This window comes from Arachis duranensis, chromosome 5 (genome assembly GCF_000817695.3).
Source record: "Arachis duranensis cultivar V14167 chromosome 5, aradu.V14167.gnm2.J7QH, whole genome shotgun sequence".
Classification (NCBI taxonomy): domain Eukaryota; kingdom Viridiplantae; phylum Streptophyta; class Magnoliopsida; order Fabales; family Fabaceae; genus Arachis; species Arachis duranensis.
Genome location: NC_029776.3, coordinates 102996900 through 103014277, shown reverse-complemented (window position 1 = coordinate 103014277; position 17378 = coordinate 102996900). Strand labels below are relative to the sequence as shown.

Sequence of the window (17378 nt, the reverse complement as noted above, 5' to 3'; positions counted from 1 at the left end):
AAATATATTACTTGATACCAGTACTGAAGATATTATCAAGCAATGTTGATAAAGACATGATTTAAAATCTCCTAAATTGAATGTTGATAAAGACATGATTTAAAATCTCCTAAATTGAATTTACGAGCAACCTCGTTGACCACAATCTCTTGATTATTTCTTTCACGTTAAAATTTCCTACAAATATAAGCATCATGTCGCATAATTGGTGCACCATCTAAATGCAAAATCTCATGCCATTGATTTAATATAATATATTAAATAAATAACTATTTTAAATATATACTAAAATTAGTCATCAAGATAGAATATAATATTAGAATATAAAATATATATTAATAATGAATTAAATTACACACATATATATAGATTTTTTTTGTGGTATTTTTTTGATGTCTTGAGAATGATTAAATGTTATATAGATTAGTTATTGTCATTAGATTTATATAGAACCAAATTCTAGTTGTAAACTTGTAATGAACCTACATACTTTAAAATGACTTTAGTATTAATTTTACTTTTAAAAAAATTATGGTTTGAAAATTAAATTTCTAAAAACTGATTTCAAAAGTGGATTTTTTGTTAAAATATCTGGTTTGAAAATTGGATTTTTAAAAACTAGTTTTAAAATTGGATTTTTGGTTGAAGAAACTGGTTTTAAAATTGGATTTTAAAAAATCTGGTTTTAAAGCTGGATTTTATAAAAAAAAAAAACCAGATTTTAGATTTGAATTAAAAAAACCAGATTTTAGATATGGATTTAAAAAAAAAACAGATTTAAAACCGGTTTTATATGTAAAACTGGATTTAAAATCGGTTTATAAGTAAAATCGGATTTAAATTATAAAACCAGTTTAAAATCGGTTTTTATTTTTTCAAACCGGTTTAAAACTGATTTCTCTCTTCAATCCAGTTCTGGTTTGATTTTATGAACCATAAAACTGGTTCTGAAATGGATCCAGTTTGGATTTACAACAATCCAAACCATGCCCACCCCTACGTGGAGGATACAAGACCTAGCCTTAAGTTTCCTTTTCAACTTATTGCTTCTTCCATTCCCATTCCTCCTTTCCGGTTAGTGGTTCTCCTCCATTCATTCACAAGTCGTCAAATCCTAATTTCTTCAACCGGTTCGAAAAAAGTATGATAAAAGCCTACTACGACTAACTCTTCGATTATTGATTTGACTTTTATCCTTATTTTATTGCAAGATGGTTTTTCTTTTACAAACAACTATTCAAATAAATGTTTAAATCTAAGCAACACATATCCTCTTAAACACTAAGACCATTCTCCAGATTCACGCAACTCTTTCCTCATAAATTCGAGCATATTTCATCAAAACACATGTCAAATCGAGTTTCAAAGGATAACAACCAAGTCTAGGTTAGAGTTTGTTTTCTTCATTGGCTCTTGAAAACAACTTAATCAAGAGCTCAAGAAAAGGTACAGACAATTCCATCTCTTACACTCTTCAAATTATTACTTTTTCGAGCAAACATCAATTATGCTATTTCATTCAAAAAAAAAAATCAAACAAAAAAACACAACATTTTAATAAAACATTACTATAGGGTTTAATACTAAAACTATTTTTAACATTTTCAGTAATTAAAATTACATTTTACAACTCCTTAAGAAGATTTGCACACTATGTCACAACTCTAAGAAATAACATAGGGAAAAGTATGGGGGCCAGCAATTTTATTGCATTTTGGCCAGCATGTAACCAGCAAAGAAAAGTGAACCATTTGATGAAATTTCACACCAATCTCACACCATCAAATCATCATTGATTGCTAGTTGATGGCTACTAATCACAAATGTTGCTAACCCCTAGCATTGCTCATAACATAAAATTATATCCACAACTTAACGGCCCATTTTGGACCTTTCAATAGACTGAAAATTCATTTTTATTTTTTTAATACGAAAAAGAAACTCTTTCTATTTGCGGGCATGGGCATAGCCATATTCCAAATAAATGTCGACCAGCTCGATTGCTATTTGCTGTATACTCAAAATTTCACCCAAACCTGCAACCTCTAATCTATTTGTGTAACACTTTATTTATAAATGGGTATAAATTTAGTTATCCGTTGTCACATAACCATATCAGATGCACATTGCAATTCATATACTTATAATGCAATACATGTTGAATTTTTAATAGGCATAAAAAATAAATAATTGAAAATTGAAGAGTTTGAAACACTCAAGTTTCCATTCAACCTCCTTATCAATGAAAATCAATATATGTAGTTAAATTGTTAAAAGGACAATGTTAGTCTATAGCAAAATTCTTACTAACCAAAGCCATGCAAGTATACTTGCAAGCTGAAGTGACAAAAACAGCGACTCAGAGACATAGAGAAAGGAAATTAACAATGCAAAAATTCGTCGGATCGATATTGCATGAGTGTATTAAACAAAGAATGTGTCCCGAAAGAAGGGGGGAAAAGTGGTTATGACATAGAAAAAGCACATACCTAAACGATATATTCAGTAACTTAAGCTTCCTTCCTAGTTATCCTGCAATTGAACAACAATCAAGACGGTCAATATCAAAAGCAGGTTCTCAGCATAGAGAAAATTATATTATGTTATAACTGACCACAGTCGAGATAAATACCATTTCAGGTTCAACAAAAATATGCATTGATTTATTTAAAATATTAAGTGGAATATATAATAGCCAATTCTACGAATTCACTAAGCATACCGTGTACCAATTCATCTATGTACCGGAATGTATATTTTCCACATAAAATATTTTACATATGGCGTATTGCATACCCATTCTCGTACTAGAACGTATCGTGCCCCATGTAACTGATAATAGCATACACAAACCGATTTTCTCTAGGTCCATCAGGTGGACTGGAAGTGAAGAAAGGGAGAGAAATGCCAAAATTTACCTGAAACAATATATTCCCAGGGCATCCGTAATCTCATGGATGACAGATGTAGCAAAATGCAAGTAAAGTGTTCCTGTATTAACATTAGCAGAATCCAATCATCAGAGAAAAATTTGAGTTTTTTTGGGGTGTGAAACATGTTATGCAGATCCGAAAAGCAATAAGGTACTCTTAGTGATAGTTGGATCTGTTCAGACTATTCGGTGAAATTGTCTATTCTAGTTCCAGAGTTTAGAAACGGAGGAAAGACGCCAAGGCTCTTCCACATAAAGCTACCTTGCTATTATCTAAGATTTAGGTACAGCTGACCCTAACCTTATTTCTGCAGATACCCAACCCGTTCGGGTAGGGGAGAGAACAGAACGGGTTGAGCTACAGGTAGGGTCAGGTGCGAGTTTAGGCCTAATCCTACCTGCACCCTTGATATATTATACTCGTATAATGAAGTTGATGGGAATCAAATCCACACTCTCCATTTTATAAATGTATAATTTTATAATTTTAGGGAGATGAATGCTTAAATGATAACCAAGCTTGTCTGTGATACACGATAAAGTGGCCTCCTTACCCAACTTACCAATAGGGGTGTTCGCGGTGTAGTTTGGATCTGTTTTGAGTCAAAATTCCATTCGATCCGAACACTAATTTTACTTGCGGTATGGTTTAAATTTGATAATTTTTTTTAGCGAATCGGATCCAATTTCAAAGGTTTGGATTGAATTGAATTTACGATTTTGTAAATTAAAATATATATATATATATATGAGACAAGTCTCAACACAAATTTTAAATAAATTTCAACAATATCTTAAAAAAACCAAAAATAACATAACAAAAGAAATAAAATTATATATTAGTTAAAATAAATAACTAAATAAATAAATAAATCTCATTTTGAATTCACATAATATTTACTAAATATAATATTTACTAAATAATAATAATACATGAATAACATAAAAATGTATAACAAATTGAACATATTATAAGTAAAATTTGAAATATAATAATAAAATAATAACATTATAACACATTGTGCAATTTGGATTAGATTGGATCGGTTTTGAGACGTAGATCCGAAATCCGATCCAATCCGTGCAGTTTGCCAAAAATAGAATCCAATCAAATCCAAATTAATGCGGTTTTAATCAATTTTCGATTTGGTTTGAATTGGATAAGCGATTTAGTTTAGATCGATTTGGATTTGACACCCCTAAATACAGGCCTCCTACTTATTTTTTAGGGTTTTCTTTGGATATATTCACTGGCAAGCTTTGATGTTTTTTTCTTTTCTTTCCCCCCTCCTTTTTTTTTGTCTCTCTCTCGTATATTAGGCTATTGGTTTTAGCCTTTTAGGGAAGATATATTTAGCCTCTCTCTTGTACTTTCTTCCTTTATGCTTCCAAATTACATTTCATCTTTTGTTGCTGAAAAAAAAAAGGGTAGGTATACCTGAAAATGCACAGTAACCAAGAAGAACAAATCTCTCATCCACTAGAGGAGCCCTGTGAAAATATCAATGGATTTCTGTAAGAAGAAACCAGAGAAACTCATAAAAACACATAACGTACATTTAACAACTCAGTCATATCGCATACCCATCATTTAGCCGTGATGCAAGTGCATTAGCAATGGCGAATGGGAGATACAGGAGCGACTGTACAAGGCAAATAATGCTTCCATTAGGTATCAGAGACTCAACCAGGAAACACTTCAATGAAATCAGCTAAATATTTAATTTAGATAACATCGTTCTTTGTCATCCCACCTTCAATGGATTCGGTATCACTGATGAATCTCTATCTTGTACCATATCAACTAAAATGTGATAGATAAACTAAAATTTATCCATTAAAAATCATATTGAAAAGTGTATGAATAAGTTTCATGTTTTCACAGCAATTTTATCAATTTCTCATATTCAATGCACCAAGGAAAACTCTCATTTATTAGGGGAAGCATCTAGCCATTTGTAGGAATAACTTATGCACCTATCTAAATTATTCTCATTTATCATATCCTCCCATTTCATAAATAGAACACTCCAGTTTTGTCGGCAACTCCCTCAAAACATACTATAACAGTTAATATCCGGATGCAATTTATTTCAAACAGGCAAACAGCCCTAACTTGTAACCAAGGACTGAGACACAACATAATAGACATTAGACGATATCTAAGAATCTTAAGTTGCTTTTACTTTAAACTCCTGAAGATAAGTGAACTTGCAGTTAAGACATTAACAAATGAAAGTTTAATTGCTTAAAATGTTTTTTAAAAAAAAGGTTGTATGTCAATATGCAGTGTTTGCGGTTTTAGGACTAGAGATACTAGCCAAATATGTTATAAAATCAAGTATGTTAAGAGAGTTAGTACGGATGTAAATCCAAATAAACAGCCTCAATACCATGCACATTCCAGTTTTCAAGCCTTTGGGTTCATCACATAAGTGGGACAAAATCATCCTTCCCTGCAAAAATTAAGCATTCCTCAGTGAAAAGTCAGATTTAAAGAGGAAAAACAGCAACACAAGGAAGCAGATATATTAAGTTGAGTCAGTGAGAAAATATAGAAGACCAGAGAGAAACTGAAATTACCATGGGCGCACTGATACTATTAAAAAAAATAGAAAAACGTCAAATACAATTTCCATCATCTGGTTTACACTCTTGCCTTTCCAGCTAACACTATTAAAAAGATTTCGATGAATTTGTGTATTATGTCAGATTTGGCCATATCACACCGTTCATAACTACTGGTAGAATGCAACTATGCTCTTCAGCTTGCATATAAATATGATAAAATTTATTTTAATAAATAACATGGATAGTAAAGGCACTAAAGTTAACATATTGACAAACTTACACTAATAATATGCTAATGGCAACCAGTATGGAGTAACCTTAGACAAAAAATTACAGAAACCCATTGATAAAACCAAGTTTCAATAAAGAATGTTTTACATTGTGCGGCTAGTGTACACAAATAAACAAAAATTTGAAACTTGCAGTGTTGAGAACCCCACAGCAAACCAAGAACATGAAAGACAGCTTATTTTTAGGTGCTATATGCCCGAGATAGATACCAGAAGAATGATAGAACATAAATTTAGTACATATTAGAGCATGTGTTTGTTTCAGATTCCTGATCTGCAATCCAGCACCAATACAAACAATCCTTTATCAATTGCTCAATACATAACCGAAGTGATCTAAGACATTCTCAAAAGCATAACAAAGAGCATCGTTTAAGGAATTTTAAATTCAACATATTTAATTAAAATAAAAAATTGTGGCTTTCCGTTAATATTCTGACAGCCATCTAGTCCTATGCAAATTGGTTCATCCTCCAGCTCGCTAAGAGTGGTAATACTAATGACTAATAACGAGCTAAAATGGACACTGGAAATATAGATAACAACAAAAGAGTAGTTTGTCATAAAAGGGAGATAAACAACCATTTATCAAATTTGAAAACACAGATAGCTCACCACAAGATATCCAAAAGTTAGTCCTGTTCCTATAATCACTAAATGTGGATAGCTCCTTATGATGTCCGATGGAGACAAATAATCCCTGACAGAAATCAGCCAAGTGTGATGATATGTTTGCAGTGTATACATTTCTTACAAATAAAACTGGTAACAAAAATAGTCCATGTTTGAGTTATACCAGATAAGAACTCCTCCCACAAGCACCACAAATGGATAAAGCTGCCCATAAAGAAAACACGTCAATGAGGAAATCTGATTCAAAGAAAGAATATCAAACAGGAGAACATATTACCATTGCCAATGCAAGCGGCATGCTTCCGTTTCTTGCCTTCACAACCTTATGAACATTACAAACACTGCATTGGAACCAAAAGATGTTGAGCGTATTGAGAAGAGGGAGCAGTTATGGTTGTATCATAGGGTATGTGATTCAGTTTATACGTACTTGAATGTGACTGTTGGTATAACACCAAAAGCTATCATCAAAAACAATACCACTTTATACGTTGTGATCCCTGAAATCCAGAAAGCACAATATAAATCGGGCAATTATTTATCAAGAAAGAATCCACAGGATGATGAACTTTAATCTATCCAAAGGCCGTGAACCCGGGCTTATACTGGAAAACCAAATGGTATCCATCCTGCTTATTTGTTCTACACATAATTTGCTTCATTCCAGTTTATGGGATAAGTACAGCAGATGGGAATATAACTACTCTTAATAAGATTAATATGATCAGTTTCTAAATATTTGACAAGATTATCCTAACCACCGCAGGAATTCCCACTAGTCTAGAAAACATGACAAGAAATCCGGAATTTTAAAGATGTAACTGAAACTATAAGGCAGTGTAAGAAGAAACATGAAAAAATTGGCATTCTAGACATTACAAATGAGACTACTATAGCAAAGGTCTTTACCCTCCCAAAAGATAATAAAACAAGATAAAAGTGCAAAAATTTAGACAACTCTGAAGATTTTGTTCTTGACATAGAGGATTTCCCTACCATGGCTAACTCAAACTGAATGTCTTTTCTGTGCCTATATATATGCCCAGATCACAAGTTCAGAGACAACATCGGCAACCACCTAAACTGACAAGAACATAAGCAAAGACTTAAATAACAAGTTGATTAAAATCATGAGACAGTAAAATTTGTTGAGACTGGTTTCAGATAGGAGGAAATGAGAAAATAAATACTATAAAATAATATGAAATATATTGATATGATTATGTTGTGGCAAACTTTGTTGAGAATGGTTTTAGATAGGAGGAAATGAGAAAATAAACACCACAAAATAATATGAAATATATTGATATGGTTATGTTGTGGTGTCTTACAAGAAAAGGAACCCTCACCTCTACTTAAAATAATAGTAAAGTCCTAATCTAATCAGATAACGAAATAATGATGAGATGGTAGATATCAAACTAATACTACGAGATATTCTTTGATATGCTGAGCTACATGATAGAGACATTATAGGATATTCTCTTCATTTCTAACAAAACTAATATCATAGAATAGACACCTTCGCATGTATATAAAGCTGGCTCCAAATACATGTGAGGCCTTCTGAAATATAAATAACAAAAAAACCTTTTTATAAGGTGCTCTTTACGAATTGGTAAGGCTCTATTTTGATAGATCACAAATAGCTTGAAGAATACAACATCAAAACTTTTAGGTCACTGATATAAAAATAATATCTGATATTGAAGAATAGCTTACCCTCAACAAAAGGCAACCAGTTCAAAAATGGGAAAGACTTTCCAAACTGTTGAGCCCACCACTCAGAACCTATATATAAATAATGATCACAACATCAATCATTTGGATGTTGTAAAAGCAATAACAATAATAATGATAAAGGGTAAAGTATACTTTTTGTCCCTAAAATTTGCGATTTCTTTTAAAAATATCCCTAAGGTTTAGTTGCATTCAATTTTGTCCCTAACGTTTTCAATTTTTGTAAAAATTATCCCTAGACGTTCACTCCATGTAAAATGTTAGGGACAAAATTGAAAACTTCTAGGGATAATTTTGACACAAATAAAAAAACGTTAGGAACAAAATTGAATGAATCGAAAACATTAGGAACAAAATTGAATAGAATTAAACATTATGGGTATTTTTGAAAAAAATCACGAACGTTAGGGACAAAAAATATATTTTACCCAATGATAAATAAAAGTATATCAAAATCAAGGATAAGGCATACCAACAAAAGCAGTAAAGAAGTGGGCAACATATATCAGCATAAGACCCTCTGTAGGTCCATTTACAACTGGCAGTATAAGTGTATTGGTGAAAAAGCTGCATCCAAGACAAAGGTTAAAAGAAAATCAATACAATAGTATAAACCAGAAAACAACATATAAGACTCAATCAAAAATTACTCCAAGATGCACTTAAAAAATTAAGATAATTAGGTAAAGTTGTTTTAGTACTTTTCCAGAGCTGGTGACAGTAGCTTCAGGAAAGAGGAGAGAGGGGGGGACTTTAAAAAAGGTCAGATCAACTGTTTTTTCCCCCTACGATTAAAGTAATTATCCAGATCGCAATACATTCCCATGAAAACAGGTACACGGTACGGGGTACGCCACCTGCCAGATATGGTACGTGGGGGTATACCTATTTTGTACAATTTCAGTACGCGTACGTTCAGGACCATGTGAAATACCATCATAGATTACTAAACCTACCTCTTTTTAGTTTCTTGTAAATTTGTTTTTGTTTTATCTTTTTCTAAATCCAAAGCCCAAACATCATCTTCCTAGTTATCTTTCACTGTGCATCAATTATCCTACGAGTCTTGCATGCAAACTAGCATCATTATTATCTCTATTTGTGACCCATAAGTAATTAGTTCCCTATCCATGGCGTTCCAATACACAGATGAATTGTGAAACCAGTACACGACACGTCGCCTAATTGGTGAATTCATCTAACAATTACATTTAACACTCGCATAATCATTTTCAAACAGCTTGCAAAGAAATGCAAAATGAAGGTTTTACCAATCAATCTAACTCAATTCAAACCAGCCTCTAATTCATACTCCATTAGATGCAACGTATAATATCAACATGAGTTTCTATTTCATGCTTCTCATATATTATATAGGAGTGAGAACCTCCACATTTTTGCTTGAACAAACCCTTTTTTTTGTCTTTCCTGATTCAATTTTTTAATGTAGAGCAAGATTGTTATTTCTTTTCACTTACTATTTACTACTCTAGCTTATCTCATTTAATTAATATCAGTCTTCAGTCTTCACTACTTATCTCTGCATGAATATTATTCTTTTTTATTTTACTTGAATATTATATAATTATAAAATTTTGCAACATTATTACAAGAAGGAATAAAGATTAATGCTACATAATATCATTATACAAAACAAATAACATATACTACATATTTCACAAGTGGTCACTATGGTGCACTAAATAATTTAGACAAAAACATAAATGAATACAAAATCAGTGTGAAGTTTCAAAAGAAATGCTAACTAATATAAGAGTTTAATTTCGATGTACTGATAGTGTAAACCAACTACATCCATTCTTTTGGAAGACTATTCACACAGTCAATGCAAAAACTAGTTATTTTTCTAATATAACATTACATGAATGGATGTATTAAACTATGAGTTAGTGTAAAACTACTTTACCGTATCAAAATTAAATTCTTAATATAATTACATTAGTTTTCTAATTTCACGTAAACTTATAAAATAGTGTTGTAAATTATTTTTAGTATCATACAATCTAAATGACTGGTAAGTTTTTCAGTCATGGTAGTGACTTTTTAAATCATTCAGATTTCTTCAATTAGGTATTTCATCTAAATATATGAATAATTTGACAATAATAATTATTTATGGCTGTTATGAATAATATTCTCTTAAATTAAAATTAAAATATATTTATGCTTTATAGAACATGTAAAGAATTTATATGATTTTCTTGAGAAAAAATTTATTTTAATTACCGGAAACAACATACATCATACTAGAAAGCAAAATAAAAAAGAAAAAACGGGGGCAGTGGTTCAAAAATATAAATTTATATGAATTCGAAATTTACGTAAATTTAGGGATTAAATAAAATTTTGGTCTCTACGAAATAGCCGTTTTCAGGTTTTAGTCCTAAAAAAAATAAAAAAAGATTGGCTTTCGCACAATAAATTTAAAGGTTGTCTATTTTGGTCCCTGCAGTTAGTGTGCTTCATTAAGTAATAACATGGCAAGGTTAAATGTTGACATGTGATGTTTTGACATGCCGACATTTTAATTTTCCATGTTAACAGTTAACCTACCTCATCAATACTTAAGAAGAAAATATTTATGTAGATATAAATATTGAAGAACAAGTATTAACAAAGTGAAAGATGACCTATAGTAATGCATGTGAATGAAATAAAATTACTATACGATAATTCATGAAAGAGTGGAGGGCTTTTATACTTTTATGTGTCCAAAGTAAAGCATAAAACATAATAAACTTACTGCTCCCAGGTTGCACCATAAAATGTAATTGCAGATATCAACCAGAACCAGAAAGTACTTCTTCCACACATGGCTGTGCTCCCAAAAGCCAATGCTTCAAACTGAAAAGCAGTTGACACAGATGATTTCTTAATGTTTCTTTTAGTTAATGGTTTAGAAATAATAGCAAAAGCTAAAAGACACATACTGTGCAAGCAAGTGCATCGCACCCTGAAATGAAGTAGTGTGCCTTTGTTAGTAACTAACATATGTGCATTATGAAAAAGAAATGGGATAAAACCAAAGTGCTGAAAAATTACCATGATCAAACAGCTCCCCTAATGGGCTTGAAGAATTTGTTCGTCTAGCTTGCTTCCCATCAACAGCATCAAATGTCTAAGCATATACATATCAAATTATCAGCAATAATCTACGATAAGAGAATTAATTACCTTGTCTTCCATAGATAAATTATAATAGTACTTCACATTTTTTGGAAAGACAATATCCACTTATTTATTAGGATAAACTACACATGAAATGCGCAACCTAGTTTATATAATTTATTAGGATTAAACACCCAGCATCTGTTTAGTTTAAAGTTCATGTTTATACGGGATATCCCCTCAGAGACATGTTGAGAGATCAGAAAGCGATGTTTCATAGATGGATCATTTTTTGCTTGCTTTTGTATAGGGGAAGTATTATCCCCAGTCTTCATGCACCTTATATGACAAGTTTTCTGACAATCATGTTTTATGGGGTAGGATTAGATCCCTAGCATGTATATGGTGTAAAGCTCATGGTCTTTATAGAGGATTTTCCCTCCAAGACATGTTGAGAGATTGAAAAGCTATGCTTTATAGAAAAGTGTTGTTTTGTTTTGCTTTTGTAAAGAGGAACCCTTATCCCCAATTTTATTAGCCTTCTCCTCTAAATGAAATTCTTCTTATGTGGGGAAAAAAACAGTATTATCCCCAATTTTGTCTTATTGTTCTTCCCACTTTAATGGAATTCTTCTTTAACCCAAAAATTAAAAAAAAAAAAAGGAAAAAAAAGAGTAGAAAATCCTTGTAGGAAAGAGAGAAGTATATATTCATTTTTTCTACAACGTTGTATCAAATAAGAGGGACATCAATTGACAAACATGATTCTAATATCAAAAAATGCTGATAATACAATCAATCACAAACATAAACAGCTTCAACTTATAACTGGAATCAGACAAAAGTAAAATTATGAAACAATACCACAGCCATGACAATCTAGAAAGCAAATATTACATGCATGAAATGGGTGTAGATTTGTGATCATATATAAAACTTAATGTGTTTGTTCATGATCAAGATGGCAAAACAAGGCTGACCACCATTAAAACTGAGTAGAATAATCAAAAGGGCAAAGAAATGAACAAATAAGAGGACAACCGTACCTGGTATAGAAAAAGAAGCAGGCCATGCGCAAAATTAACCCATCTCGGTGGAGCTGTATCCAATTGAGGTGAGTATATCTGAATAATTAATAAATAAACTTAAGCATAATGGACCTAGGAAATAACCATTCAATGTTCCAATCCAAACTCTTAAAAGCTTTGATAGAGAATAGTGAGAATATTTCTAGATTACTGTTGCATGGCTTTAACGCCTATGCAATGGCAGGATTCATCAAGATTTGCTTAATTGGGCTTATTAGTTTCGGAATTTGGGCTCATAATATAAATACCAGTATTTGACTTAGCCATTTGGACAGATAAAGGTATCAAGCTAGTTAACTCAGTTCCACTTACATAGCCAAGCAATGCAGACAGTAGCAAGAACATAAATCCTGTAAGAGTGATCTGCAGCCAAAGAACAAACACATTATCAGTGGAAAGATAAAGCTTGTTACAACAAGAATAACAATTACAGATAACACTTTAGTTATGAAGGAAGCAGAAATTGCACCATGTTTGGACTGCAAAGGATCCCAGAATGCCAAGATGCCCAGAGATGTGAATTCATCAGAGAAAAACTATGAGTTAGTGTAGCTCAGTATTGAAACTTGAAATTCTGAAAATACTAAATGACATCATTGCCGAATAGTAAATGTAAATATTGTCATCTCCATCAGTAAAATACCGTATGTGGCTATGGCCTTAACATATAAAATTCAAACAAAAATGTGCTTACAAGCTACAACTATATAGTGAAATATTCAAATGTTACAAGCACTGTGAGCTGAGCTTCCTGAATCTTAGATGTTAAGCTGTTTATAGCTCGTAAGTCATGGAAGGATTTCCAACAAATGTCATCATTTAACCACTATTACCACAGCCATTCAGGAATTATTTATTACACTAACCTGCTAGACAGGAGAAGGAATAAGGAACCTATTTATCCATTACAAAACGGAAGGCCAATGACAGAATACATGATACGGTAAGTGCCTTTTTGGTATATTCTACCACGAAATACTCTTAACTTCTAATGATGGTTAGTTTATATTTTAAAGCTTGAAAGAACTTCATATAAGTGAACACATCAAATAATTAAACTACTCATTCTTATAAAAACCAAAATCTTAAACACCAATTCTGTATAAAACTGGGAGATATGAGATATCCTATGGCTAGTGTTAACTTCGTCTACATTTTTATTCAGACAAATAATGTAGTATAAGGTTACGCTGAATTCACAATGATATATTATTATTATATATAGTTTATAAAAGTTCCTATAGTTAGATCCAGCACTCAATCTGTCAAATGAAGTTCATACTAGGATCTATCATCCTTGAAATGAACAGATATTTTTTTATTATAACTTAACTGATAACAGTGAGAAATTATTAGTTCAAATTAAAAAGCATATAAAATTACTCACGGCATCCACAGCGGGAAAAAATTAACAAAGCGGCTCCAAAAGGGCTGCAGTACATATTTGGCAAGGTACGAATGATCTACGCCACTATATTTGTATCGGTGCAGAGCTTGAACACCATGAGCCCCAATATAAACCATTCCTTCTTATCAAACTTTGAATTATGCTTCAAAGGCCAGCTATGCCGTATCCAACCTGCTAAAATTTGAACAACAACATGGTAACTAAATAAATATATATGAATTTTCAAGATACCCATGAACATAAATGAGAAATGAGATTGAATTTCAAGCTCCAAAATCAAGTTGAATGTTTATCGTTGGCGAAAGAATGAGAAGTTGCCGGAACATTGAATTTACCCTTACAATAATATGAAAAATGAAATCAATTTAAAGTTATGTAGGAGACAGGGGGAAAAGGCAGTATAATTTACAAAATTGTATGGGAAACAAACAGATCAAACAAAAAAAAAACGGAGCAGAATAAACGGGAAATAACTAAACAATACTTTCAATTAATACTGAAAACAAACAGGGAATCAAGGAGCTTAAACAGTAACGCATAGTCGCATAAGAAACGCAAGGATTTCTTATTTCTATTTTCAATTGGCAAAGTTATTAGAAAGAACTAAAAGTCTCTGAATCTTTGAGACCCATAGCTATCAGCAGCTTAGGGTTTGGCAAAATTGTACAGTGCAATATGTTATTTACATATTAATAATCTGTTAATAGAAAAGAATACAATATTTTACTGTTATCTACTTATCTTCATTAACACAAAAGTATATAAATGACTGCTAAAAGAATGGATCAACAAACAGATTAATGTAAGCCACATCTCAATCTCAACTCACTTATGAAGTTATGATCCCTTTTATTAGAAGTAAAAATCATAACAGTAATTATATGAAGGAAATTGATTTTCATTATCTATACAGCCTATCCGATCTGAACCATAGTCCCCTCGACATACAAACCAGTAACTAGAACAGCAGAGAATGGGAAAGAAGAAAAATAAAAATAAAAAAAGGGGAAAACAGAAAAGAAAAAAAAGAATGCTTAAAGCAACCGTCACAGTAGAAATAGATCAATTATAAGTTCAATTTAAGGAAAAATTTGAAAGCAAGAAACCAATTGCGCCATAAGTAACCTCCGATGAACTCTACTGCTACTACTAATGTTTCTTTCGAATGCTAATACCGAAAAATCTAGCATGTAAGAGTTGTTATAGTTCTTGCTGAGAGCAAAGTGTAAAAGGCTAAGATCAAAGGGGAAACGTTTGAGGGAGAATGAAACTGGGATCCAAAAAGCAGAAGCACAAGGTGTTACCCCTTTCAAGCTGAAAAATACAAATATTTTTATAAAATAATAAAAGCTTGGATGATAACAACGAAGCCTCTATTCCACCATCAAGTATGCTTCAAGGTGAGCGAGAGAGAGAGAGAGAGGAAGCAAATTAGTTTTAAGTAAGAGAAGGAAAGAATGGAACCTGGGAATATCGGAGCTCTTAGTGGTGGAGGCCACTTGCTAGGAGAAGAGGTTAAGTGAAGGAACTAGACTGGTGAGAGAGATGAAGAACGGAGAAGACCAGGGTGGAGAGGGAAAGCGGGGGGCAAGAGAAGCGGAAAGGGGGGTCTGAAGAGCGGGCACGTTTTGGAAGTTTGCCAAAAACATTGGAATACGGTATCATCGTGTAATAGAATAGAATCATCACTCCACAGTCTCCACTTTAGTCTTAACTTTTTCAACATCAAAAATTTGTTTAATACTTTATATTCCTTTTTTTAACGTAAAAAATCTTCGGTAACGATCCTGTAATAAAAAATTTTGAACAATTTACCTATATAAAATTAAAAAAAATTATTCAAATACAATAATACAAATTTAATTATTTATATATCCTAAAATATATCTATATAAACCATGAAATCTTTCACATTTTAAAAAATATATACAAATTCTGCCACGATTTATGAAGGAATTATTAAATAAAAAAGGATGTTTGGTTAAAAGGGAAGAAGGACATTTAAATTTTTTGAAAGCTTCAATTTTTGGTTTGACAATGCTACCAAAATAACATTTACAAGAGTTAACTATTTTTAGCTTCTGTATTTTCTTAATGGATTTTTAGCTATGAATACTAATTGTTTATTTACCTTTTACCAACTTTATCCTTTATGTATATTATTGTATTATTTATAGAATTTTTATTATTTCTATTTATATGAGTTCTATTTTTCTATTATTTATTATTTTTATTTTTTTTAACTGTTTGTTTGATATTATACATTTTTATAATTATAATTTTTATGTATTATGTTTGTTATTATCTTTTTATAATATGATTTATTGATTCTATTAGGTAAAGTAAATTAAACAAAAAATTAACGATAAATAATAATAATAGTAAAAAATTATAGCATACTAAAAAAGAGTACTAAAAATATTAAAAATATACTATATAAAAAAGATCATAAAAAAATTTTCAGATTTGTTTTAATTATTACAAAGTAAATATTTAATTTTTTTATTATTTTTAGTACTCTCTTTTATAATTGTAATTCTCGTATACTATGTTTTAGTGTATTTTTTATAATATAGATTATGATTCTATTAAAAAAGATAAATTAAATAAAAAAATTAATCATAGCGTTGGATTCCAAATCAATATTAAGAATAAGATTATTGAGAGTACTAGAATAAGAATACGATATAAAAAATACTACTCACGTTAATATTTAAAAAATATAACATATTTAATTAAATATTTTTATATATTTTTTTATTTAAAAATATTTTTTTTATTTTATATCGATCAAGAGGTCAGTTATACTTATAAACATATATAATTTAAAATGAGATTTTTTTTAAATAAAAAATAATTGGTATTTTAAATGTGCATTGTTCTAAAATCATACCTAAAACAAAGATGATAGAAATCAAGTTCGATTATATAAACTAAAAACCTGAGACTACTCCCTCGTACATTCTTGAAATAGCAATTGGATACCTACAAGGAATTTCTACACCCAAAATGAGTTGATGTTTTAGTAGAATATAGTTAGTGTTGAATCAAGAATTTATTTGATACATTATGATGATAAACATAATTAATTATTTTTTAATTTTTATAATAAGTACTATAGAAATCAATCAAGGACGATAAATTACAAGCAAGAATCATGGAAGGCACTTACATTAATAAAAATATCATTAAAAATGATATCAAGTTATGTTTGGAAAGATTCAACGCTATCAAGTAATGTTTGAACAGTTATTGCATATATTGAAGAATAAAAATGGAAAATTTCACTCTTTACGGTTAGTACATTAAAGAGTGCAAATTTCTGCATATATTAAAGAACAAAGATGGAAAGTTTCACCCTTTGCTATTAGTGCATTAAAGAGTGCAACGACTAAGTTGATCAAAAGAAAAACAATTCCTACATTAGAATAGATATAAAATTTTACATATTGATGATTTATCAAGATAGAAGACAACCAATTCGTGTGTTCATCTTTTTTATTGTCTAAAAATAAATTTATATTGAAAAATACAAAAGACAAAGAGAATTGATCACACAAAAGTCATATTAATTTATTGTTTGAGTG

The 17378-nt window shown here is 30.8% G+C and overlaps 1 protein-coding gene across 3 annotated transcripts; it reads right to left on the bottom strand.

Annotated features, from left to right (window-relative positions):
* Positions 1-1719: 1719 nt before the first annotated feature.
* LOC107491248 (choline/ethanolaminephosphotransferase 1) lies at positions 1720-15464 on the bottom strand. Of its 3 annotated transcripts, XM_016112051.3 has the most exons (19): positions 15256-15464; positions 13771-13962; positions 12853-12862; positions 12696-12746; positions 12342-12419; positions 11230-11305; positions 11118-11140; positions 10931-11031; positions 8639-8733; positions 8149-8217; positions 6857-6926; positions 6704-6767; positions 6590-6630; positions 6409-6493; positions 5326-5388; positions 4517-4575; positions 4371-4423; positions 2919-2991; positions 2206-2532 (listed from the first exon to the last, which is right to left on the bottom strand). In XM_016112051.3, the coding sequence occupies exons 2-19, from the start codon at positions 13905-13907 to the stop codon at positions 2511-2513; spliced, it is 1170 nt and encodes a 389-aa protein (XP_015967537.1). In that variant the 5' UTR covers positions 13908-13962; positions 15256-15464; the 3' UTR covers positions 2206-2510. The 3 variants fall into 3 exon arrangements, with proteins under 3 accessions (XP_052117991.1, XP_015967537.1, XP_015967538.2); XM_052262031.1 differs by lacking the exons at positions 13771-13962; positions 15256-15464 and adding an exon at positions 1720-2036 and having other exon boundaries at positions 2490-2532; positions 12853-12934; XM_016112052.3 differs by lacking the exons at positions 13771-13962; positions 15256-15464 and having other exon boundaries at positions 12853-12927.
* Between the last annotated feature and the right edge of the window lie 1914 nt (positions 15465-17378).

Excerpts from the sequence above, each read along its gene's own strand:
- LOC107491248 (XM_016112051.3), bottom strand. The coding sequence starts at position 13,907 with ATGGTTTATATTGGGGCTCATGGTGTTCAAGCTCTGCACCGATACAAA. Across the intron at positions 8,734-10,930 it reads TATGGTGCAACCTGGGAGCA|CTTTTTCACCAATACACTTA; the intron begins GTAAGTTTATTA and ends TCTTGGATGCAG. Across the intron at positions 2,992-4,370 it reads TGGTTACTGTGCATTTTCAG|GAACACTTTACTTGCATTTT; the intron begins GTATACCTACCC and ends ATGTTAATACAG.